Raw genomic sequence first — 26,891 nt, forward strand, 5'->3', positions numbered from 1 at the left:
AGGCGGTGCCCAAGAATTCAAAGCGAGAGGAGGCAGCTGTTTGTTGGATTGGAGGGACTGGCTGAACGGGTTGGGAGATAATCAGTGTAGGAAAAAGGTCTTTGCAATTGCATTGCATCACGGACTGAAAAGAAAGCACTTGTGTACCTTAGTCCACATCTTCTGCTTTAGAGGAAGGCAAATAGACTTTAATAATAGAATTTTGGAGTTAGAAGCAGACATGAACCTACATGTCTGAGGATAGATGAAGCTCAGAGATTTGTCCTAAATTATAAAGTGAGTTAGCTGGTGGCAGAACTGGGTCTGTAACCAGGACCTTTAGACTCTCAGTGCTTTCTTAGCTGCATTCCAGACATTTGCAGATACTAATCAGAAGGGGAATGGACTGGCTATGGACTTACATTACCATAGCATGCACTGGGAAAGTGTTTTGTAAACTGTAACACTGCAACAATGGGAGGTATTATTATTATTATTGCAGATAATTGTTCTGAACACAACTGCTTATTTGGTTACTTCTTCAAAGAGAAACAAATTAGAAATTGCCTGCTCAGATTTCTCATTATCTGAATTAACAGGAAGACAATAGAGCAAAATAAAATCCAGAGATAATCTTAGGACAACATTAAGCCTTCTACCTTCTACTTCAAAAAAATGTTTACCAACTGCTAGGAATCAGCAACATTTCCTCCATGTTTCCAGAATCCCTCATCTTGCCTGTCTCCATTCTGATGGGACTGGCAGCTAATGAACATTAGACACCAAACTACTGGAGAGAAAGAGAAACTAGGGAGGCAGTGAACTCCCAGACTGGTCCTAAGGATGAACAAAATGCAGTATTGAGAATGCTAAAACACTTATTGAAAACATTTTCTCAGCAACTTCCCATTTTCCTGAGAGACATCTACTGTCAGGCACTCCTTCCACTGAGCGGTTCAATTGTGGTAAGGGCTGCCAGTATCACTGTCTGCTGTAGCTCCGGAGGCCAGCTAGGTGAGGGACAGGCAGTGACACCATCGCTTTACTCTGAGGATTCATCTTGGCCTCACAAAGCCATTTATGGCTATTGAGTCTCTTCCTACAACTCTCTTGGCTGTCTTCTCTAGCCAAGGAAATAGAAGCCACTTCTCCTAGACCTAAACCAGGTGACCATCTTCTCCCCTTCCAGCCCCCTGTCCTGCCCACGTCCTTGGGTCTCAGTTCTCTCCAGATCAGCATCCTCAAATCAGTGTATTTTCACTCCATGCAGTGGCAAAGGCAGAAGCCAGAGACAAGGGGTTTACAAAAGGAAAAGACACTTTACCTGCCAAGGATATTATGTAAGGTTACATGGTTCTAAGTGGCAGAACTGGGATCTAAATTTTGACAGAGAGCTGTTATTATTATTCTATGAAGAAACAGAGGTCAGTTCCAGAATTGGGACATAAACGTAAGTGTCTGGCTCCAGAATCCATAGTTCTGACCCACTCCCCTGTACCCCATGAGAGGAGGCAGCTTCCTGGAATGTTTTTTGAGAAGGTGTGAGAGAGGGCTGCTATCCAAGTGTGCTGTGAGCACATGTCAATTATTTGCTATTGCTGTCCCTGACAATTCTTGGGTGAGAAAAAAGGTGAAGCACAGAAAAATCAGATTCGAGGAGTCCTTATGTGCTACCCTTGTGTCACTTCTCCAGAGCAGGGCATTGCTTCTCAGCTCCCAAGCCTACCCCTTCCCTCCCAGCCCTCTGCCCAGGGGACTTTGGAAGCAATAGCTGAGCTCCAATACTACCCGGGGGAGAGACTCTCCCCCTGGCTTCCTGAAGCTCCTTCACCCTCTTCTCACTTCCAGGAAGTGTTCAAGAAACATAAATCCAAACCCGGAAACCTGTTCACCATTCTCTGGATTCCTGTTGTTCAACCTGTGTGGAGATGCCCTTCTCTCCTGAGCCAAGTGATGTCAGCATGGGTGGCAGACCGTGCCCACACCACCAACCTGAACAGGTGGCCAGTCCCGCCAGCACAGCAGCTGATGGTTAGCCACACTGATGGGCCTGTTGGCTGAACTAATTGATTCATCTAGATATTGGGTGTGTGTCCATGGCACAGAATTCTGCTATAGCATTTCTGGGAGATTATTGCGTTTAGGCATAAAAAAGGGCCTTAGAGTTAATACCGTTCTGAAAACAGACTCACTTGCAAGTAGGTTGATGCAGTAGCATAACCCAGTACACTGATTGTTATTTACTTAACATTCAAAGACAGAACGTGTCTCTTTCAGTCTGGAATCCCTAAGAATACCTTCCAAATCTCAGTTTACAGTGAGCCTCTTGCACTCTCCGTACCGCAGTGGCGTGCCACATCTCAAATTCAACATCCCCCCGAACCAAACTCGTTATCACCCCTTCCCCACCAATCTTCTTCCTGTATTTCTACCTCTACCAGTGGCATCATCACCACCTGGTCCCCAAGCCAGAAACTGGACCATTGGCCTGTAGTCTACCTTTTCTGCCAACTCTCACATGCAATCAATCACCAGGACTCAGGAATGACCCTTGTAATGAGGTCTCGATTCAACCTCTCCTTCCCATCCCCCCTGTTTTTCAGTGCACACCCTTAGCTAATTGCTATAATAAAACAAGAATGGGCAGGCACTAGCAGCCAGAGCAGTGTGTTGGAAAAGAGTATGAATTTGGAGCCAGATGGTAGATTGGAATCCCAGTCAATTTGCATCAACTGTGAGATAAGTATTTGAGCTTCAGTTTCCTCATCTGTAAAATGAGATAAAAATACCTCCCTGTCTGGCTTGTTGTGAGGATTAAATAAAGCAAATATACTAACAACTTGCAATAGTGCTTGGCACACAGTGTAACTGTTGGCAATATATGTTTTATGCGTAATAACAGGTGAAGACACTGAGGCTCAGAGCAGTAAAATGTCTTCTTTAGGATCACACAGCTATCAAATAATAAACTGGCATATGAATCCAGGCCAATCCTTCATCAGAAGGTGCACTTTTATTTTTTTCCCCTACAGGCACATCTACGGCTCCCAGAGTGGTTGTTAATAAGAAAGTGGGATTTCTAAAGTACCAACACAGAAAGATATCACATATTATCCAGAAGAGTGGGCATAATATGATCTCATTAAAAAGATCTTTAGAGTTATAAATTTCCCTATCACTACCTCTGAACCTTGTATATTCCTTTGTTATCTCATCTTAAATCCATCTCTCCTACTAAACTACCTGAGGGCAGAGACTCCCCATTGCATAGCAGAGGGACAGATACACTACTTCAGTATTTGTTGAATTGCTGAATGGCATTGAACTAAAAACAACAGTTAATTAATTTACTTAGCAGATACTAGATAATAGTAGATTATATATGAATGTGGTAAAAATTCAATCTATAAAAAAACTTGTTTGGAGGAAAGTATTATTGCTTCCATTTCATTCCCCAAATGCCCACCTCCTATCTGAGATGCAGCCAGGGTGACCAGTTTCTTGTGTATCTTTCAGAGATATTATTGAATTGTATTGAAATTTAAATTTATTGCCAAAGACTATTAGGGAATGGTGTGAAATCTAGTCAGTTTGTTTTCTTTCCTGAAAAGTCACCAATTTCTCTCAAATCCAGATAAAGGACAGCCCAAACATAAACTCTGTGTGTGTGTGTGTGAAGACCAACAGCAGATAAAGGTGCTAGTTCCTACGATTGTGAACTCCTTTAAAACCACCAGGCAGTTCTATGCAATTCTATTTAATTCTATTTACAGATTCTTTCCCCTTGCAACTGATCTTATGACCCATTTCTTCATAATTCTTTGGCCTGAGATTTCATTTTTATTATGCTATTCATTCCCTGGACATGGAGAGAGTGGGTATTCAGTGACTTAAACGTCACAAAGGACTTTCTCTTTCTTTCAGTGAGATGTCTGAGGTCACTCTAACACAACTTACCACAATTTGAAATTAGAAAGTGTTTCCTGGAGGAAGACAGCCAGTAACCACTCTTCTTGGTGTGGTTTTTGTCAGACAGATGTCTGCATCTGCAACAGTTCTGGAAGCCACTTTGTCTAATGCTTCAATAATGAACCCTCTTAGAGGGACTTAGCACTTGGGATTGGTTCTCTTAGGTTGCTAATCCGCTCCCGTTACATGGGCTTTCTCATAGCATGGCACATTCAGACTTTGACATCACTTAGAAATGACATTAGAAATATCACTTCTTAGAGATGCCATCAAATGGTACAAGTGGTTCTGTGCCTGTGCTGGTAGAGGAATCGGTATTGCAGTATTTATGGTTCTCTACTATATACTGAATATATGGGTTCCTGTCTTTACTCCTTCTCCATAATGTTTTTCTGGTTTCTAGTTCCACGTGCTAAATGCATGTTCATTTTATTTCCAAAAGACAAAACAAAACATACCGAACAAAAATTTCACCCCATACATATAGATTTTCCAGGTCTTTTTTTTACTAAAAATGATTAAAACCTAAGAATTTGAAAACGAAGTAGCAGCTATAGTTCTTCTCATCTCATCTTTGGGGAGAAAATTGTTTCTTCCTTGCCAGCCTCCTTCTGGTTTTATCTTGTGCCACAGCAAATAAGCTAGAGAGTTGATGTCCAGCCACGTTCTTTCCCTATTATTTCTTTTGGGGCTCGTGTAGACATGGTACCCTGTGACAAGCTAAATGGATCTTCTGTTTCCATTGGGCCTTCAGTGGAAAAGGCACCAAGAGATAACCAAAGGGTTCTTCCTCCTCTCCTAAATCTGCTGTTAAGTTGTTTATTTGTGATTCCAAGCCTTTGGTGTAGACTCAGTGTTCTCTCTGACTCTCCATGAACTCTTTTGCTTTGGTTCTTTTTAGTGCCTTCTTGTCCCTTCTACCTCCTCAGTTTCCATTAGTAAAGCTGACCATGAGGGCATCCTGCCAAGTTATTTACCCCAGCTCAGCCAAATCATTGCAGTTCTCACATATCTTAGGAAAGTCCTCACTGGGCCTAGGAAATGATCCCAGAACTCACAGAGAAAATGAACTCTTAAGCCCTGGCCTTATCGTCGTCCTTCTGTGAGAGACATCATTTCTTTGTAGTCACTTAGGAACTCCCTTCTCCATCAATCTGCTTTCCATGTCCAGGTTTTATTACTTTCCATTCCTCTCCTCTGAAACATTTCTGTCCTAGAAGTGGAATTATTCTGGTTTTTCAAACACCATTTTGAGTAAAGGTTTCTGCATCTTTACTGTATGACTGACCTCTATTATTATACATATAAGATCGCAAAAATAAATGGGTATTTGTTAAACTTATGATAGGGACATGGCTTAATCATTTGTAGGAGAATTGGAAATTTTCCACTGAGTTTAACTGGGTAAATCGTATAGTAAAATAACAACGGTATGTGAATGCATCAAGTTCTGCTTGCTAATTGGCCTCTGTCAAGACACAGCAGCATTTCTCTTTGTGGCATTTCTCACAAGATGTCAACTAGTTAATAGAGCAGAAAGGCAGGCTGGTAGAATGGTTAGGGAATATTCTCTAGCTCTAGACAGCCTGAGTTTGATTTCCAGTTCTCGTATTTACTAATTATATGATTTTGGACAAGTTGCTTGAGCTGTCAATATTCAATTTTCTCATCTATAAAATTAAGTAGCTGGAATAGTACTATATAAATGTTCAACTATTATTATTATGCAGCTTTTGCTTGGCTTGACAAGTGTAATTAAAAGCAAAAAAGGAGGTGAAAATACTGCATTTTGCATCAACTTCCAAGACAATGATACAGGTCTGAAATACTTCTTTCAGGAATGTATTCAAACCTGAAAACCTACTAAAGAAAGGTATTGCTTCCCTGAGTTATTCAGGACTCTTTCTCTTTAAAATCTCTAAAACTAATTGAACAGTCATTAATCACCAACAATTTCTAAAATAGAGCAAAAGATTTTGAAATGGAATATATCTAAAGTATTGTGACAAACTACTCTTCTGCTGTATTCCTGTTTGTCTTCAATTTAAGAACCCTATTTTTATTGGATTAAATTATATTTATATTTATATGCTGCAGAATTTTCTTAGGTTTTATTATCAATATCTATTTATATTTGATGGAAATCTTGGCAACTTTCAAGGTACAGATTAAAACTTTACACGAATGCCTTTTTTTTTGGTGACAGATAGTAGAAATTAAAGTTAGAACATTTTTTACAACATAGCATTGGCTTACATTCTAAGTAAGTATGATTTTTTTGGCCATATTTTAAAGTAGGATCGATGCCACCAACAAGTAATAAACTCTAATTTCAGATACAAATAAATCAAGCAAAATAATAATGTTTAATTAGTACAGATTGCTGTTAACAAGCCTAACTTTGTAAGAGGCTAAAATGTTTCAAAAAAAGGTAGAGCAATTTACGGCAGGCGCTTCAAGACAAGGAATAAAAGAGATTTGTGTTAACATTTCCCCAATTTATCTTTCCCAGTCACTGGATGAGAGAATGCAAACACATAAAAGATTCAGCCTTGGATGGGTAGGGAGGGAGGGTGAGGGGGGTTAAAGGGGCACAAAAATTCTCAATGATAATGTAAGTTGGTCAGGGGGATAGTAATACAGTATGGAGAATTTTGTCAATGATTCTGTAACATCTTCTTAAGTTGGTATATAGTAACTGCACTAATGGGGTGAAGATTTAATAATATAGTTAGCTGTTGAACCATTATTTTGAATACTTGAAATCAATGTAAGACTGTATATCAATGATACTTCAATAAACAAACAAACATAAAGATTCAGCCTCTATGTCTAAGTGCTGATAGGCAGCTTCAAATCAGCACCAGATAGAATACAATTACTATTAGGGACCCTTAACTCATTTTGGATGTTCTAATTATAATATTTTTAAGTGACAGTGACAATGTATAATGATTACATCTTGGCGAAATCTAGTGTGTACTTAATTATTTTTATTGTTACTTAACTGGTCAGGCCTAATGAGTAAATTATCATTCTTTTATCCTTGTATGAGATGGGAAAAGCTTTGACTTATATCACCTCTCCACACAATCAATTGATGTGCATAATGCCTATGATGCTTCTTTCAGATTCCCATGTGTTTGCTACATATTGCATTAAAAATACCAACAGACTGTCATTTAAAGGGAAAAAAAATCTCTTCCAAATCAGAGGAAAGCCTGTGCTATCATTTTGAATACCTGCAATCAGTCCATCTGATAACATTCCCAGGCAGCCAGATTCTCCAGAGAAACAAGATACAGTACTTTTTTGTTGTTGTTATCAAAGGACTTACCCACAATGACTGCGGTGACAGTGAACAGCACAAAAGCATTCCGAAATAGGTAACTTTTAACATCCTCCTTTGTGATGTTCTGCACTTTCTTCTTGGCCAAGAGTGTGCGTTTACGGACTCCTTGCTGGAATCTCTCCATCCTGCCCCCCATTCTGGGCTCTTCTCCATTGCTTTTAGTCATATTTTACTTCTCTGGAGCGTCTCTTCTTTGCACTTCAGTGTCTTGGAATCACCACCAGAAAGCCAGACCTCTTTGGTGTTAGAGAACACAACTAGAAGGGGAGAGAGAAGGACAAGAGTTACAGTCTCCAGGGGTGAGAAATCAGCGCTGCCCCGCAGTAGGGCACACTGTTGGCAGACTGCACAATCTCAGCAGGCATCAAGGGCTGGTGAGCCGCAATGCCAGGTTTCAAGGCTAGAATGTGCTCATTTTATTGTATCGAGTGTGAGAGATGTGCATAAATTCAGAATATATATGCAGAAACTTGTGTTCTATTTTTAAAAATTTGTCCTTCCTCTTCCAATTGGGTTCATTAGAGCTGGTGTGACCCTCATCCTGTCCCCCAGAACCTAGCTGAGTGCTTTGTACAATGTCCACCCTCAATAAATGTCCAACTGAATGCACAGGAAGTAATGAATAATTACTTGATGGCTTATGCTGTTTACCTGGTGAAGGCATAACCAGGTCGACAAAATAAATTAAGATATTGATATTTCACAGTTGGAGCTTTCTGTTCTATATAAAAAGTAACTATTTTCCTTAATTAAAAAAAAGCACATGATATATCAATTAGTAAATACAGTCATGAAAAGAACCCAAATACCCTCAGGACTCAGGAAGTGCATTTAACCATTTACAAGGCAATTAAAATTTTTTTTTCCATGAAATAAGCAAAGTAGTGTGGGCACATCTATAAATGATCTGAAATCATGATTCATTTTCATTTTTACTGCAAGTTAAAGTCCAAAGTAGCATTTGTCCTTGTGGAGAACATACTACCGTCTTCTGGGGAAAGAAAGCATCACCAACTTTTAAGTATTTTAAGTATTTAGGATTTCTAGAACAGATGAGGCGACGAATCTAGTTTTCATTCCAAACATTACAATGCGTCGTTCTAGTTTCTTTAAAGGGTTCCTGAGGTTATTCAAATAAACTAAATAAATCTCTCCTTGTTGGAAATCAGCTATTTTGAAAAATCAAGGAATTTCTCTTACTGCTTTATAAAATTTCTAATTCATAATCTTCCCCACGATCAATCCAAGTACAATTCAGATGTGTGTGCAGCTGGCAGCGCAGGCAGCCAGCGTGCGCGTTGGCGGGGGAGGTATAACTGGAAGGCAGAGGCTCCTCCGCAGCTTTTCGACAAATCCAAGTGTGGAAAAAAAGATTTGTCTTAACAGTTTTGACTTGTAACGCAAATTGCAGGTTAAAGTCAGTGGTAATACGACCTACAACTTGTTTAAAACTTCACAGCAGATTAAAAGTGTAGGGAAAAGGGAAGAAGGGGAGACGCGATAGACCAGAATTTTTTTTTAAACTAATCTCTGATTCTCTTTACTAGTCACTTTTAAACACACCAGCTCAGCCTTGATTCTTTTCTAGATCTCGAACTACAGTCTGCCCCCAGTCCACCCCGGATGACTCACTTCAAACTGAGAGAGGACACGGCATAAATAGACACCACATCACACGCTCATTACATTAAATTGCTAACATGGGTTTTATCGACCAAAATGGCTAGCTTTTACTCTCGCTATTCCTCTGCTTGAGAAGCAAAATACATTGGCAGAGAAGTGGAAAGAGATATTAAGCCCAGCAGGAACACAGCACGTTAGGCTTACCTTTTCTGATTTTGTAATGGGTGGAAGATACCCCAGACAATGACAAGGTGAGCTCCCAGCAGGTACAGTGGAGTAACAAAACGCAGAGAGCCAGGCATGCATGTGCGCCGCAACTGCAAGTTACTATAGGGGCAACTTAAGAAAAGGGGAGGAGTCTGTGCCCGGGCAAGGGGGAGTGGGGAAAAATGAAAACACCACAGGGAAGGAGGGGGGAAACCCGAGGTTTCTGGAATATTGATTAATCTTGGCGCACTTAAAGCATGCTTGCTGGCTTTGTTTTGCTCCTTAGACCACTTTCAAGCTTTGTCAGTTTACTTTCATTAGAAATGGAAAACCGGCACCAGGAAGAATTAAAGAATCAAGCTCACACACACTCAGAAAGCTGGAAGTCTTGATTAGAACGTTTCAAAGAAGACTTTTCCAAGGCTAAATTTAATTATCTCACATTACTGCAGGTTTCCTCCCCTTAAGGGAACACGAGAGTGTGCTCTTTTGCCTGGTTGTACAACTGTTATGAAAGAGTCCCGCTGTTTAGAATTGGGGAAATAACTGACATTTCTTGGGAAGACTCGGAACACAGTCAAGTATGGAGAAAAAAAAAAATCCTTACTACAATTCTCTAAACTTACCTAAAGTTACTCAAAACACAAGATGAGACATGCCTCTATTTTAGCAGTTTAAACTCTATTGTAACAAATCTAACATAACTCAAACTGCCTGTGCTTCAAAGACTAAAAAATTAAAAAACGCAGAGACCAGGATCTTGGCCAAACTATAAAGTACACAGCATTTTAAGACTAAGACTGTCAATGCGCACTTGAAGTTTCACGATTTCAAAACATATAGATGCCTCAATTATCAAGGATGCTAAATGTCTCCGTTTTCCCCCTGACCATCATTTTTAGGAGTCAGAAAATTCTCATTGTCTTGATAATACACCTTGAAATTTTCATCCACTTTTCTAATGAAGGGAAATAATTTGTGAACATAGATTTCAAAAAAAATTATAAAAACAAACTTTTTTCAGCTTAACTCAACTCCAAAACAGAATTTGTTTAGTATGAAGAAAAAAATTTAATAGAAACAACCTATATCAAAAATTACACCCAGGGTTCCCTATTCCAGTTAATTAAACCTCACATTCCTTCTGAAAGATCTGCTTAATTATTGCATCTGTTAACCAACAAGAAAGTATGTCTTCTTCCCTCATTAGCAAATCCAGGGAATGCAGACAACATATTTCCTGCCAGCTTCAACTGTTTCACGATACCCTTCTGAACAGCTCCTGGTTGGAAAACAATGGCAAATCACGTAAACACTTTAAAATTACAAATAAACAGCACTTATAACAACTTTTAAATTTGGCATCACTTTAACAATTTATTGAAAATATATACTCTTGACAGTCCCAGCCTTTGGCAATCTTTCTCTTCCTCTGATCTCCCAGGTCACTTAGCATCTGTATCACATTGTTTGACAATTATACTGTTATTCTCTGCTCCTTTCTTTTTAAAATCATGTTAAGTTTTGGTTTCTCAACTAAATCATAAGTTCTTTGAGGGCAAGAACCAATCTTATGGCTGAGACATAGTAAACATTAAACAACTCTTATAAATGGATGACTTAATACAAGCCTGTGAAACAAAATGCTTTTCAATCAGTGTTAAAACAATGCGTTTTTATGTTAGTGCTTCTGGCCTGAGTGCATGGAGATGTCATTTCTCAACACCTTGACTATATTTTAAAGCACTTATTTACTTCACTAAGTCCTAGCTGAGCCTGGGTTTAATGCCAATTTGTCCATATTTCTTGTGGAAGTGACTTGATTTTCAAGACAATTTAAAGGAGAAATATTTAAATGATTTTAAAATGGAGTTTCAAGCCAATTGACATTTCTGTTTTTAAATTCTGCTTTTTCTTAGGCAAGAAAAAGGACTAGATAAACAATACTTTGGTTAACACAGGGATGAGAAGGCCCTACTGCCTTCTACCCACTTTCCTTCTTTCTAATCCCTGAAGCTTAGTTAAAACCCATTTCATTATTTTAGATTGCACAGACATTATGGGAGTCTGGTGTACCCTTGAGAAGGGAAGTAATTTACCATTGAAAGTTTTGTTGGTTGTCATAAAACCTAATGAGAAAATGAGATGCAAAGAGTCTCGGTTCAGAGTTCATATGAATTACAAGGCTTTACTATGGGGAAAATATTGGGAATTATTCTTTTAAGCAGGACTTTCTTTTTTGAAAAGCTATAGCAAAAAGGCTCTCAGGCAATCTGGGTTTACTCAACACGTATTTCTACCTTTTCCCGTACTTTATAAATAAGACACTTAAGCTTTAAAACACTTTTTTTTTTCCTTCATAGAAACACCAAATAAGTGAAAGATCCATAAATTATGAATGAGCCTCTGTATGCTGTATTTTATTTAAAGCTACTCTGGGTGGGAGATACAGAGTCAGGGAATCATTAATTTTGGTATTCCAGAGTGAAAAAACACACATGGGGCAAATGCTGATCCTTTTGAAAAATCTTCCAAGAATTTTCTTTGAATATATTATAAAGTATGTTGTAAGTGAATCCCCGCTTGTTTTAATGTCCTGTAACAAGAAACAACCCAATCCAACCTAAAATGGACCATTCCCGTTCATTAGGTTGGTGAGCAAGGGACCATGACTAGTAAGTAAGCACTGTGTCAGAGACCAGAACAGTCAAATTCCAGCATTCAAGATAAGGAAATTCTGGAATTTGAGTGAGACAATAGATCAGAAAAGCTTTTAGCTTTTATCGAGGCTATTTTTTTAAATTTCATGAGTGATTTTTGCCATTCCTGGTTCAAATAGCTTCATTTTCAGGTCATCGTAAGGAATGTTAATTCTCCCACAACTGAAAATTGTAGAATGTTAAGACAGTGAACACGACCTGATTTAACCCCAGTGAAAGTCCTAATGATAGTAGGAATAGAAGTAATACTTATGGAAGTTGGTCTTTCACTTTGCCTTAAACTTTTTCCATCTTAGGTCTGAATATAAAAAGCAAAACAACAACAGATCTGTGATAGTCTCTGGAGAGTTTGATTTTTTAACTGACTGGCTTTATTTCAAAACTCAGATGAAGCCTAAAAAACCCAACTACAGAGGTGGATTATAATTAACTTTTGTCATATTCATTAATTCATTCAACAAACCTTGAGCAAATATTGTACTTCAAATACCAGTCCCTTTCCTCAAGGAGCCTACAAATGCACAACTGTAATTATTATGCAGTGGGCAGTGGGAGGACCCCACAGAGAGTTGTGGGAACTCTGCTGAGGCCTATTTACCAGGTGTCCCTACAAGACTAAGACTTTCTTGAAGGAGCTGTGCCTGCCTCGACACTGATGTACAGAGGACCTTAAACACCAAATTAAAGAACTTGAACTCAATTCCTTGGCAAGAGGGAGCCATGGGATTTAAGTCCAAGAGTAATTTTAATTTTAAATTGGTGCAAACCCTTTAAATGAATGAGACTTGAGGTAGGAAGCTCAGGGGGAGGAGGGATATTTACAAACTGGGATAGCTCACAATCACATTAAAAAAAAAAGATTCTGCTGAAAAATACAGATGGTCTCACAATATTGAGGTCCTTCAAGGAATGGGCTGGCACTGAGCTGAGACCTCCTCTATTAGATGAGGTGTGTGCTCTCCAGTTCACTTGGCATGCACGCTTTACTGGTTTAATAACCAGCATGTTCCTCTAGCATGTTCTAATGTTCTGACCTCTGGTGAGGTTTAAGAAGTGGTGTGAGCAAGGGCAGAGAGGCCTGGGAACCCCAACATAAGGGGGAAAAAGAATAAGAGGAGTCCCTTAAATAGATCCACAAATGGTGATAAGCGATATCGACTATTTTATAAAAAGTTAGTGAGGAGTTGGACATAAAACGGTGATTTGAAGAAATTAACACATTTTCTCCATACTAAAACTAAGGAGCGTATGCTTTTTAATGAAGATTTCAATAGTGTTATTGCTATTAATTATGACATATTGTGAAATGGCATTTTTTCCAGTTGCTCAATGTGAGCCAAACCTCTGAAGAACCAGAATATTGTGTTTAGTAGGGAAAGATCATATTGGTTAACTGGAATTAAAGCCTTCGGCAGAGTCCGAGCAACAATAATAGTCAACATTTTTATAGGGCTTTTTAGTTTTACAATCCCTTTTACACACATTATCTAGTTTAATCTTTGTGACAACGCTTTGAGGTACATTCTATTAGTACTAGTCCTGGATATCCAGATGTCGACATGGAGCTTCACAGGGATGAAGCAATTTCCCCACAATTACAGTCAGTGAGCGACAAGAGTTCTTAACAGTTCTTGGAACTTTGGTTTCTCATCTTTTTCCAAAAGAAGTTTCTGGTAGCTTTTATTAAAAACCGAAAAGAAAGTAAAGAACATTAAAGGGAAGACCTATGTACCATCTGTTAATTCCTCTGAGAAGTCAATCCTAATCTGTTCCTTCTCTTCTTCAAATCCCTGACAATGTTGACCACTCCCCATGGGTGCTCCCTGGGCTTGAATTTCCACAGTGGTTACCACCTTCTTCTGCAACTCTCCCACTCTAGACTGGCTCTCTGAGAGCAGAGCCCATGTTTATAACTTCTGTATACAGCAACCAGTGTGGAAGGTGCTTAGTAAAGAGTTGCTGCATAAATTGGACACAAAACAGCCACAAATATGAGTGATTTCATCACCCATCTCCAGTCCTAAAACTTGGAGAAAGAATATGAGTAAACATAAAACTTTAAAAAGGGGGAAAAAAACGATGAATTCTTTTTTCGATCATTAAAATATAAAGCAGATCCAAGTGTGGCCGCTCTTAGTGAATGGGTTGGGAGGTAGGGGTCAGAGCCTATCACGGTGTCCATGTCTTCTCTCCCTAAGGCAGGCCCCTGAGGCACGTCAGCTATCCATTGAAAACAAAGTCGATTTGTGCCATTATTCCTCAGTGCCAGGTGCAGGATTAGAACTTGGGTCCCCCCATTCCTGCTTCCGAGGTGTTTCCAGATACTAAACTACATGTTCCTCCCCTCCCAGTTTTGAATGCTGTCTGTAGAACGAGGTTAGGCTAGTTTTCTCAAGTCGCTTGCCCTATTCAATTTTATGATTCTAAATCATGTCATGCCAATAATGGGCTTGCCCTGTCCACTTCTATTTAGTTAAAGACACAATTTTTAAAATTTAGTCAATGATTAGTGGCTTTTCATTAGGTTTTTTCTGCCACAAATTTAACAAAAACATATAAACCATCACCAAAAGAAGCTTATTGAAGAGCATGGGTTTTATGAAGCACAGAGATGACGTGAATCTTTTATAAGTGTTTGCTGGTATAGAATCATAATTATAGAAATCAAGACAGATACACATCATTTGTAAGGAAAAAAAGTAATTATAATTTAAAAGCACACACTCAAAGTTGCCATCACAAAACAACTATTATAGCAACTATTTCGCATTTGGACATTTTTTTGGCAGGAGGTCTGGGTATTGTTTATTGTGAGTCAGAAACAGGCACTGAGAAAATATGCAAATTTTCTAAGCAAGAGAAAATGCAGCTTTGAGTTGAGAAAACTGGGTGAATGGTGGAAGCTGTCTGAGCCTAGAACACAAATCAACCTTAGCGGCTGGAATAATTTTTGGTTACTGGATGTTTTTAGAGTAATCGGGGGATAAGGTCAGAATAAGGTTGTTGTATGCTTTAAAAGATACATTCAAGATTGGTGCAGTGTTCTGGAGTCAAAGTCCATCTTCTGCTAATGCTGTGTCTATGGATTTATTCCAAGTAGGAAGACCAGGGAAGAAAGCCTCCATGGTGCTTTTGCTGTTGACTGGGCAGTTCACCTCCGGGTCCTAGACGAGGCAAAGGCAGGCCTCCTTCCTCACCCAGCTGTCTCCTTACATAAGATCACACCTGCTGAAATGAAATTAACTTGGGGTGACCATTCCCGTCAACAAGCCTCATTTGTTAAAGGGTGTTTCTCTTAGTATTACATAAACCCAGTAAGTTCTTAAAAATCTCTTACCATCCACAGGTAATACTAAAGAAGAGAATATGGCAATGGAATGAAAGATGCAGAGACTGGGCTTGGATTATGTAAGCCTGGGCAGATACTGTGGGCCTCCCCTCCAGATGAAAGGTGAGGCAAGAGCTGGATTTCAAACTCCTTGTAAACCCTTTGTTCACTTAAAATCTCATAATAAAATAAACAGCAATATGGCATATTAAGGATAAGCTTCATGTGGGGATAGGAGCCCAGAGCCACAAGCTTTGTCCTTCCTCTGGCTTCCCCTCCCCTTCCCTCTTCCTTTGCCCCCAGTGCCAGCATCTGGACGCTGAGTGGGTTCCTGGGGCAAGATACAGAAATGCCTGGGTCAGGTACTCAAATTCGAACAGTAACATTTTCATAAGCTGGGCTAACCTCTGAGGAAAGACAAAAGGTATAAAGTAAACTCTAAGAACCCCACAGTATCAGCAATGCCTCAATTTGTAAGTCTTACAGAGGCATGACTTATTTTAATAAGTTCAACCACAGGTAAGGTGTGTGGGGGTATGTTACAGGTCTCAGGTATAGGCCCAGGGGGCTGGGTGGTGATGAGACAGATTGGACTGAGGGAATGCTCATTTTTTAATGGCCTTGTGACCTAGCTAAGCCCCAGGGAAGATGATGGAAATGAAGCAAATTCAAATTAATGGTTCACCCAAAGTCAACCAAGTGAATGTCAAAGTCAAGATCAGAACCCAGTGTTCACTTCCAGTCCTAGTCATTTTCAGAGAAACACATTGTCCTATCATACCAATTACATGCAGTGAAAGCCTGGTATGATTTGACTCACTTGTGAGGCAAATGTTTTCAAATCCAAGGCTACAAAACTACACTGTGCAATATGGTAGCCACTTGCCATTACATTGCTGTACCATGGTCTTGAATTCAAGTTCGGCTGCTTATTGCTCAAAAGGCCAAAACTTGAGAGATAAGGGTTAGTGAAAAGGAAAGTTTGATTTATTCAGGAAGCCAGCAACCCGGGAAGATGATGGGCTAGCCTCTCAAGACTATCTCTGAGATGCCTTTGAGAGCCAGAGCATTTTTAAGGGGAGCTTCATGGAATCAATGGCTCACGGGCAGACTTGTTGGTGTCACAGAGACTGTGTGCTTCTAAATTGCCTCAGGAATGCAATGCCCTTATCTGTAGTTTCCAGCAGGCACCAGGTGAAATTCCTGAAACTCTGAAAGGTCTGGTTAAAGGGCAACATGGATGGAGAGGTTTCACTTCTTAGCTTGTTTCAAAATGGAGTGAGTTAGGCTTTGTTAGGGCCTCTAACAGAGCCACATATGCCCACTGAGCACTTGAATGTGGCTAGTGAAAACCAAGACAGTCTGTAAGTGTAAAGTATAGATTGGGGTTTGAAAACTTATTCCGAAAAAATGTAAAGTATCCCATTAATAGCTATTTATATTGATCACAGTTTCTAATGATAATATTTTAGGTACCACGTTTTCTTAAATATATTAAAGGTATATTCAAATGTATTAAAATCAGTTTCATTTGTTCTTTTTGCTTCTTTTAATGTGACTTGCAGAAAATTTTAAATTGTATATGTGACTCATATTATATTCTATTGGACAGCATTGTTGTAAGTGATTATTTTTTTTAGAGGAGTCCTTGGAATTGGCAGAGCTTGAAAAATCCCTGCTCCCTTCCATTCTCTCCAATTTATTTAAATAGATTAACACGTGGTGAGAATATTTTGGTCCCTGTACAGAGGTTTAATGCTAATTGTAATCACAATAAAAATAACTACTATTTATTAAGTCTTTTCTATGTGCCAGGCATTGTGCCAAGGGCTTTACATTAGCCTCATTTACTTGTCACAACAACTCTATTGTGACCAAGTTTTATCATTCCCACTTTACCAGTGAAGGAATTGAGTTTCTGAGAGAATTAGCAACCAGCCAAGGTCACAGGCTGGTTAAGTGGCTGGACTGGGATTCCACCCCAGGCCCCTTGCATTCAGAGCTCAGGCCCTTGAGCACCACACCATTCTGCTCTGCCGGAACTAACACCCCCAGTGAAGATACTGTCCTCAGAATTCCATCAGTTCTCACTATGCTTGAAGGCACTGGAGGGAAGGAGAGATACACAGAGGGGCAAAATGGCTGCAGTCTTCAAGGATCTTATAGTTCAATGGGGAAAACTGATGTGTGATGAAATACATGACAAAATAAGAGATTTTGAGAGATTAAAACATAGATTTCTCGACAGGAAAGAAAGGGAAAAAGGAAGAGTTTCATGGAAGAGGCAGCATTTCAGGAGGAACTTTGAAGATGAGGACTTTTTTCACAGTGAGGAAAAGCTAGGGTGAGCCCTTCCAGGTGGAGGAGACACAGGAGCAAAGACAGAGCATGTGAGGGGACCAGCAAGGATGCCACGTGGGCTTTTTATGGGGGAGAAGGTCAAAGAAAAGACTGAGAGAGAGAGCATAACCATGTTTTGGACAGGCAGAGAGTGGGAAGAAGGACAGTAGAAACAATGTAGACACCTTGCTTTCTCGGTAATGCAATAACAGCATTTCTTTGGTTGAAAAAAGAGTCTTTAGGTGCCACTTTTAAAATCAAAGGTAGCTTTGTATTAAAGCACTTTGTAGAAGGCTAAAAGTCTTTTTTTACAATCTGGCATAACAAGCAGTAACACCAACCACAACAAAATCAGCCCCCAAGACCTTCCCAGGACCCCTCGATCCTCAGGAGCCAAAGGAATATCCCCAAATGTAACACAGACACAGTGGAGGCAAACCCCTGGTGGCCAGCCTCTTCCGTGTGCCGGGACCACTACGGGCAGAGGCAGAAGGCCTTCTCACGCCACCACCCCCACCGCGACCCGCCCTCTAGTCAAACTCCCAGTTTTCTTCCATCCCATTAGACGAAGATCTGTCTCCGACACAACAGATTCACGAGGGACAACAACTGCTGACACTTATGAGGTAGACAGAAAAGACTAAAAAAACCTTCCACCAGATAAAGAAGAAAGTGACTAATTTCATTAGGTAATCTGTTGGAACCCCTTTTTAGATGTCTGCTATGTTTCTCAAATGTAATATTTAAGACAGAACTCACTCCTCACGCCCTTGAAACGGCAGCTGGAGTTTCCCCTTTTCTAGGGCTGCTCATGCTCCATCTACCCTCCGCCAAATCCAGCAGCGTTCAGAACTCTTATTGCTGCTTCGTTTTTCAAATTCTTCCAGGAAATTGGAGCCATGAGATGAAGGCTATTGTTCTGGAGCAGTTAGTGACTAAAATGTGGTCCCAATCTAATCGCAGTCCAGGATTTGCCTTGAGTTTAACATGTGTGGGGATGGGATTAGGGCAAGGAGACTTGTTGAGGGGTGAATTTATCCCAGGTAAACTGCCTTTTGCACCTTTTACTACAAACTCATTACCATAAACTTGCTGTGAGCAAATCCTCCACCTTCAGAAATTGGCCCTATTTCAGGTGGCACTTTCTGTCAAACCTGGAGCTACCTACCCCTCTGGCATTTCTTTTCCCTACCAAGAATATGTTTTTTGCAATTTCTTGTCACAGATAATTCATTACTTCTTTTGAACAGTTTCGTTGGGTCTTCTTGATGCGAGGCCAATCTTTATTTGAGATATTGTGGCTTTACAGAATGAAGGCCCTTCCCTTAGGCTTGAGTCTTGAGAGCTGCCTGGAAATTTACAAATGCACATTGATTGCAAGAATTGAAATGGACATTAGTAGAGTGAGAAAAGGGAAAAGAACAGACAAGAGAGTGGGCCACAGCACAATGTTCTAAAGGAAAGAAATCGCTATTGCCAAAGCTGGGATTTTGATTCTCATTACAAAGTCAGTGTGGACTAGAAGAAGGCTGCTTTCTCATCTTTCTCTTAAGGTTGATTAAAGATTTTCAAATTCCTCAGCTCCACCAGCATGAGGCCTGCAGATTTTTCTGTCTTATTCTAGTAACACTTTAGTCTTTTGTAGAGCTTGGACTTGTTGACACATTTAATTACCTTTATTTTCCTTTTAAAGTTTTTGAAGACTTAGATCAACAAAATGTGTTCTCTTCAAAAAAGAGTAAAAAACATAAAATGTTAGCTTTGCCCTTCTACAATTCTTCACACTCCCAACCTTCCCTCCACATTCAGCAATTATTCATTGTTCTTGTACCAAATATTCACTGAGTCCCTACTCTGTGCCTGGCATCGTTTAACTGGCTGTGGGTAAAGTGGTGAAGAAAGGAGAGAAGTTTTGACTCTCATGGAGCTTACATCCTGGCTTGGAAGAGACAGACCCTAAAAAGATAAATGCTCATTGCTTGGGGAAAGGGCCTTGGCTCTCACTCTTAGTGGGCTAGGGAGCCACTGTGGGGCTTAGCTTGGCACAGAGGAGGGAGGTGACCTTTGGCTACTCTGGCTACTGCATGGAGAATGGGTAGAGGGAGAAGACATTAGTTAGGAGGCTACTGGAAAAGCCCCAGCAAAAGATGATGGTGGCTCTGAACAGAGAGGTGGTAAGAAGTGGTTCCATTGGGGAATGTATTTTGGAAGAACTGTCAGGGTTTGATGATGCATTGGGCAAACACTTTGAAACAGAGAGATGGTCAAGGACAGAGCTAAGGTTTTAGGCTAGGACAACCAGTTCAATAGAGTTTAAGTGAAATGGGTGGAGAACCTGAGTTAGGTTGAAGTCAGGTGTAGGTGGGTGAAGGGTTCTGTTGTGGGTTCTATCAGATCTCCACATGTAGATGCCCAGGAGGCACCGACATTCCAAAGAGAAAGCTGGGATTCCATACTTCGGGCTTGTGACACACACTGATTTAAAAGCTACAGCTCTGCCTGAGTGTGCCGAGGGAGTGTGTGGGAGTGCATGAAGACAGAGAAGACTCCTAACTGGAATGGAATGGCATGACTAAAAATTAAATGGTCAAGTTTATTTTGTTCAACATTATACATGCTAGTACACCAAACACTAGAACAAAGACTGGAATCTCTATTATTCTGTCTTGTATTGTTAGCAAAATTTTTATAAGCATTTATTGGCTCAAAAAGGATGACACCAAGGCTTTTGGCTTGAGAAACTGGAAGACTGTAGTTGTAATTTACTGATTTGGGGAAGACCGGGAACAGACTTGTGTTGGGTGCGGTCAGGGCAGGAAATCAAAACTTGAGATAATCAAATGGAGATGTTGAACACGCTGTTAGATATCAGAGAAGGAATTTAGGGGAGAGGTCTGGCTGGAGTTTCGACTTGGTGTTATCAATATATAGATAGAGTTTAAAGCTATTGCACACTTTAATACTAAAGACATGGATGTCTTCTCCATAGAGTGTGAGTGTAGCTAGAGAACAGATAAGAACAGAAATGACAGACTAGTCTGGGCCTCTCCAATATCTAGAGATGAAAAGGTATGGAGGAATTGGAAAGGAGACAGTGAGGTGAGGGAGGAAAAAGCGGAAGTGCTGTCTAATACGCCAAATTATCTAAAACATTGCAAGTACTTAAAATATCACATAAATCATAGATTCTTTTTAAACTTAAACAGGGCATAGAGTATCTCTAGGTACATCATCTTCGTGTTTAATTCTAAATCTCCCCAGCATTATAGATACTTGCTTGCTAAGGAAGTAATTATGTCTTCCTAGTATTTTGGTGGTTGCTCTCCCAAAGGACTATTTTGAAATGATGTTTCCAGCTGTACATTTCCAGTTGATCAGTGCACACTGACCAGAGATTTTGGCTGGGTATGATATATGAAGCTGTAGACATCAGGGTGTGGCTTCTCAACCCCTGACTGCCATGCTTGAAGAGCTCTTTAGAACCTCTTTCTATCATGAATTTGAAGGGTAGAGGGCAGCATGGTTACATAACTCAGCTTGGTGGGGTTGCATTTTATACCTAACATTGGTTGGAGTCTTTACGCAACCCCGGAAGGAACTACAGCATTTGATTGGACTTGGCATTCCTTTACTTTTTGAGGTTGTATCAAGATCTTTCCCTGGAATTCTGAACCTGGGATTGGTGGAAATTCCCAAAGGCTCTCCTGTGGATAGAACCCAGGGATCCATGAACTTGGATGGGAAAAGTCATTGCACTTTATTTTCATTAACTTTTAATTGAAATCCAGAAATTCCTTCAATTATGAATGTAAGCAACAGACCACATTAGTATAGCAGTACCCAGACTTTGTCACCAGTGAAATATACTGATATCTTATTGATAAACAATAAACTCTACATATTTAAAGTGTATAATTTAGTAAGTTTTGGCATATGTACACATAATGACACCATCACCAAAATCAAGATAGTGAACTATTTTTACTTTCAATAACTTCATATAAAATTTCTACAAGATTGAAGATATGAAATTTTATTTCTTTAACTTTTGAATAGTTAATTAATACATTCAAATGGTTCAAAATTTAAAGACCCAAAATGTTATGTTGTAAAAGTTTCTTTATTATTCATACCTATCCTGGCCCCAATTGGACTTTTCTCTCTCTGGAGGCAACTGGTGTTGTTAGTTTCTTTTGTATCCTTACAGAGATATTTATTTATACATATATATATATATATATATATATATATAATATATTAATTATACCTCAGTAAAGCTTCTTGTAAAAATATGGTAAATATGGAAGAGATTGACAATTAAAAAACAGAAATATTTATGCATATACAAGCAAGCAAATACACATACAGCATACACACACACACACTAGTATATAATGCACATTGTTTTTTACCTATCTATTTTTCCCTTATATGTTTTCGGACATCATTCCATATTTATATTTTTAAAAAATTCTTCAATTTCTTTAACTTCTACTTACAATTCTATAGTATGGATATACTAACAAGTATTTCTTGAAAACATATTATCTGTGAAGCAGCTTTCTAAGCTCTGGCATAGCAGTTAACAACAAAAATCCTTTCACTTAGAGAGATTGTATTCTAATAAGATCTATCATAATTTATTTAATCTGTTCCTAATAATGGGTATTTAGATGGTTTTCAATCTTTAGCTATTATGAAAGTATTGCAATGAATACCTTATATATGAGATTTTGCATATATACCAACATATTGGTAGAATACAATTCCAGAAGAGGAATTTCTAGGTCTAAGAATATGTACATTTGTAATTGATATGGTCAAATTATCCTTGGTAGAGGTAGAGGTTTATCAATTTGTATTTCCACCAGTAATGTATTGGTAGTGCTGGTTCCTCTATGCATCGTGCTATATGGGTTTTTATTTTTGTCAATTCAGTGGCAAAAGAAGAAGGCAAGACATTGTAGAATTATTTACATGTTTTTATTTCTGATAAATGATACTGGGCATTTTTTCATATCTCTAAGAGCCAATTCTATTTCATATTGTTTGCCTGTTCATCTGTTGAGTTCTTAGTCTTTTCTTGCTGGCTTATAGGATGTATGTTTTAGGAAATTTTGGTCTTTTTTTCTGTAATTTAAATTTCTCATATCTTGACCAGTTTGTCATTTATATTTAGATTATGGTTATGATGGATTTTCTTATACATACATTTTTATTTCATGTAGTTAAAGTGATCAATCTTTTCTTTTGTGGTTTCTGGGAGGTTTTATGGTACTTTGAAAAATATTTCCACATAGGATTATTAAAAAGACTCCAAAAGTTTCTTCTTGAATTTTAATTATTTTGGTTTTTACAATTTAAATATTTAATCTGCCTGGAATTGTCTTGTCCTAAAGTATGGACTCAACTTTTTTCCCCAGATGGCTGCTCCAACATTATTAAATGATCTTTCTTTTCTCCATTGATTTTAAATGTGATCTTTATAACTACTAAATTTCTATATATGTTTAGATTTATTTCTTGCCCTTCTACTATGATCCATGGATCTGTCTGCATAGTCAATGTGCCAATACCACAGTTTCAACTATTACAACTTTATAATATGACAGCCTTTTGCTACTCTTCTTTTTCACAATTGTTGTAGCTAATTTTGCTTGCTTATTTTTCATGTGTACTTTAAAATCAGCTTATCCATTCCAGATCTTAATATTTTGTTGTTATTACCCTGGGAGTCCAATACATAGCATTTCTTTAATTTGTTCAGCTTCTGAACAAATAGAGAATAAAGGTAAAAAATTAGTCATATGGTAAATAAAAACATAATCTTTATTAGAGATCAAAGCAGAGATGGATAACTAAGTATGCCTCCAAATGGGTTTGTGAGCTGAACCTCATCATTAGGCAGCTGTGCCTCCTGAGTCCTCAGTGACCTCGGTCTGGTGATGGCCTCTGCAAGTGGGAGACATCTGGGTAAGACTTGTGGAACCATTGCTTCTGTGGCCTACCCACTTCCAAGAAAAAAGAAGAAATGGAGCCAAGAAAGTCCAGTTCATTCTTCCCAAATTTGCCAGAGGAGGAGAAAGAGGAGTGAGTGAGGGCTAGAAGGAGGCCTTAAAAGTTGCCCCTCCACAGGAAGGGAAACTGAGACTTTCCCTTCTAATAACTGGAAGCTGGTAGGAGTAAATTATTATCCTACTTTTTAGATGAGAGACATAATACACTGAGGTGTTAAGAGGTGGCACAGAAAGTTTCATCTTCTCCCTTAGTTCATTCCACATGCAAAACTTTTCTTGCCTTCAGCAAATCTCCTACATTAATTTTTTTGGCATATTCTCTCACTGCAGCAAAAACATGAGAGACATCATAAAAATAAATGTCTCCATTGGTTTGTTGTTTCCCTTTGCTGAAATGTTAGAAATAACCTTTAATATGATGGCACAAATAATCCTCAATAGAGACTTCACCTGTTTCCAGCTGGAATTCTGACACTGAGTTCAACCTTTTCTGGTGGTGCTTGTTTCCGGATAGCATCACCTATTTTGGCATCTATCACACAGCTTGGCTCTGTCTGACCCTTACTTCAAATTAATTAACCCTGAAGTGATGCCAACCTGCCTGCATAATTCCCTCTACATAGTGTATTTTCCATGTCCTTGATTGTATCTATGGAATTATTGCCATGGACCCTAAAACTGGGGGAGAAAGACTCAGCATTGTCTCTGACTGGCTGAACTTGAAGCCAGAGTTATCCAGGGCTAATCGCCTATCCTACGCCCATTTATTCCTAGCCCATGAGATCTGGCTGCACTAAAAGTGACCACCAGTGGGTCAAACATGTCTCTTCAGGGATTACCTAACTCCTCCTAATCCATGTACTCTTCGAGGCTGTAGATCCCTTTCATCCCTCCAACCCTGGTGCCCCGCCCCTAAGACATATGGTTCTATGGAATTCCAGGGGCATTATTCCTAAACATATGTTCTGAAATAAAGTAATGCTTATCTTTAAACTGTTATGTTAATGTGGTAGCTGCTTATTGGAAGAGAAAGAATAATCATGAATGTGCATCATTATTGGAAAAGTGAATTTATTTTTGAATGTACTGATCAAAAGGAATTCAACTTCATTGCATAACCTTCCAAAGAACTAATGCAAGTTGTCATTATAACAAGCTTTATGGTCTGTCTGTGTGCATGTGTGTTTAGTTAAAAAAGTCATTCTCTATCTTAGGGCTACTGAGTTCAAGCACACTCCACAGAAGAGCTTGTTAATGGTCATCAGCATCTGTGTGGTATTTTGGGAGGTCCACGGAACTTAATTAGAAAGAAAGTTGGCTCTAATTTCTTCTTTTAGTCCTCCTCCTTGAAAAAATAAAGCTGGGCTGTTTGAAGACCCTTTAAAAAATTATTCTTTAGTTTCCTCTTGGTTTGTGTTTATTGCTCATAGTTTTCCCAGGGGAAGGCTGGAGGCAACCCTTGAGCAGCTCAGTCATTCTGTTCTATTCCTTTTCTATCAAGGGCTCCAGATAAGAGCCCTGAAGAGGGGAACACATTCAGCCCTCACAGCAGGACGTCAGTACTTTGTAATAACCTCTCCCACAGCCCCAAGCTCTCAGCACTATTCACTTTGTACTAGGACCCTTAACATCACACAAAGGAAGACTTTGAAAGTCCTTGGACCCCCATCCCTGCTGAGAGCCCAGGATGCAGGACACTGCACAGCAGTCTTCAAAAAGCCCCCTAATTTTATTTCCATCTCTGATTTCTGGGCCAGAGTTTTCTTCTTGAAGATGGCAAAGGACAGCTGTGTAAATAAATACAGATGACTGCAACAGGCTGAACACTTTCCCCAGTCGCCTGCTACATGCACATAGGCTCTCTGTTGACTATGTGTAGGATGCATAAAGACATGGACCCCAAGTGTTGCTAGCTATGGTATTCTCCAGGGAGAACATCGCCTGGTGTTAAGCACCATCGAGAGTGTTCTGTATAAAATAAGGATGCAGGGCTGCTGGCTTATCAAAAACAGTGAACTGTATTATACTCTTCTGGTTGGGAACTTTTGAAATGTGTGTTCCTAAAACCAGTCAATTATTCATTCAGTGAACATATATTGAGTAACTACTATATGTAAAGCATTTTTATAAGCGCTTATGGGAATACTTGGAAAATTTCAATGTTGTCTGTCTATGTTTCAAGGCTGTGGATCAGAGTAAAGGGATAAGTAGTGATCAAAAGCATAGTTTCTGAAATCAAGTGGCCTAGCTCTGAGTTCTGACTCCACTACTTCCCAGTTGTGTGGCCTTGGGCAAGTTGCAAACCCTTCCTGAGCTTCAGTTTCCTCATCTCTTACATTATCTTCCTCACGATTTTGTCATGAGAATTAAATGATGTGATGCACAGTGTTGGTCACATAATCAGCTCAAAATAAAGATTATCTGTCGTATTAGATAGTGTGGATAAAATGAGAGTTCCTGTGGCCAGGATTCTCACCTGGCCCTGGTTGACTAGTTAACTGCACACCTGTGGGCAATACATGGCTGTTGACTCTATATAAAGAGCTCCGCCCAGTGCTCTGCGCAGGACACGGTGGCAGGGCTGCAAGGCTGCAGGAGAGCAGAGCAGAGGCCGGAGTGGTGGCAGCGCTGAGGACAGAGGCCCAGAGGACGGCTGTGTGGGATGGCTGTGCAGGCAGAGTGGCCCAGAGGATGGCTGTGCAGACAGAGAGGCCCAGAGGCAGAGACCAGCTTGCTGCATGCAGACTCGCTCTGAGCGAATGGGATTCTAGTGACTGACCTGCTGCCTGGAAATAAAGTTGGGTATAACCCTTTCACCCCAAGAACGTTTTGCTGTCAATTTCTTTGGTCACTTTGAATCCATAGTGAACTTGCCTGGGGCTGAAACCCAGTGGCAAGACAAATAGGGTCTGGAGTAAGCTGCTAGCAAAGAGACCCCAATCCAGTAACATGGCATGATAGAGGCTCATTTTCTTTGTCCAGAATTGGAAAGTCTGGGGCTATAGGTGTATGTCTGTCATTTTCAACATGCAGCTTCCTCTCTAAGACCAAGTGATTGCCCCAGCCCTCTCCACATCCCAGCCAGCAAGCAAGGCAAAAAGCCAGGGAAGGCATGCTTATTCCCTTTCAGCGTATGACCCAGAAGTGACACATATAATTGTCTTGCCAATGGGTTTCAGCACTGGGCAAGTTCACTATGGATTCAATGTGACCAGAGAAAATTGACAGCAGAATGCTCTTTGGAATGAAAGGGTTATACCCAACTTTATTTCCAGGTGGCAGGTCAGTCACTAGAATCCCATTCACTCAGAGTGAGTCTGTATGCAGCAAGCCAGTCTCTGCCTCTAGGCCCCTCT

At 39.6% G+C, this 26,891-nt stretch overlaps 1 protein-coding gene across 1 annotated transcript in view; it reads right to left on the reverse strand.

Moving 5' to 3' along the window:
• The window catches only part of SLC1A3 (solute carrier family 1 member 3), a 76,381-nt gene extending 67,098 nt beyond the window's left edge, over positions 1 to 9,283 (reverse strand). Inside the window, exons 1-2 of the mRNA XM_036932112.2 lie at positions 9,128 to 9,283; positions 7,286 to 7,557 (exon numbers count right to left, since the gene is read on the reverse strand). Coding sequence (XP_036788007.2) covers positions 7,286 to 7,466 — 181 coding nt within the window. The 5' untranslated portion in view covers positions 7,467 to 7,557; positions 9,128 to 9,283. The remainder of the gene's footprint in view (positions 1 to 7,285; positions 7,558 to 9,127) is intronic.
• Positions 9,284 to 26,891: the final 17,608 nt, after the last annotated feature.

This window comes from Manis pentadactyla, chromosome 2 (assembly GCF_030020395.1).
Source record: "Manis pentadactyla isolate mManPen7 chromosome 2, mManPen7.hap1, whole genome shotgun sequence".
NCBI lineage: Eukaryota > Metazoa > Chordata > Mammalia > Pholidota > Manidae > Manis > Manis pentadactyla.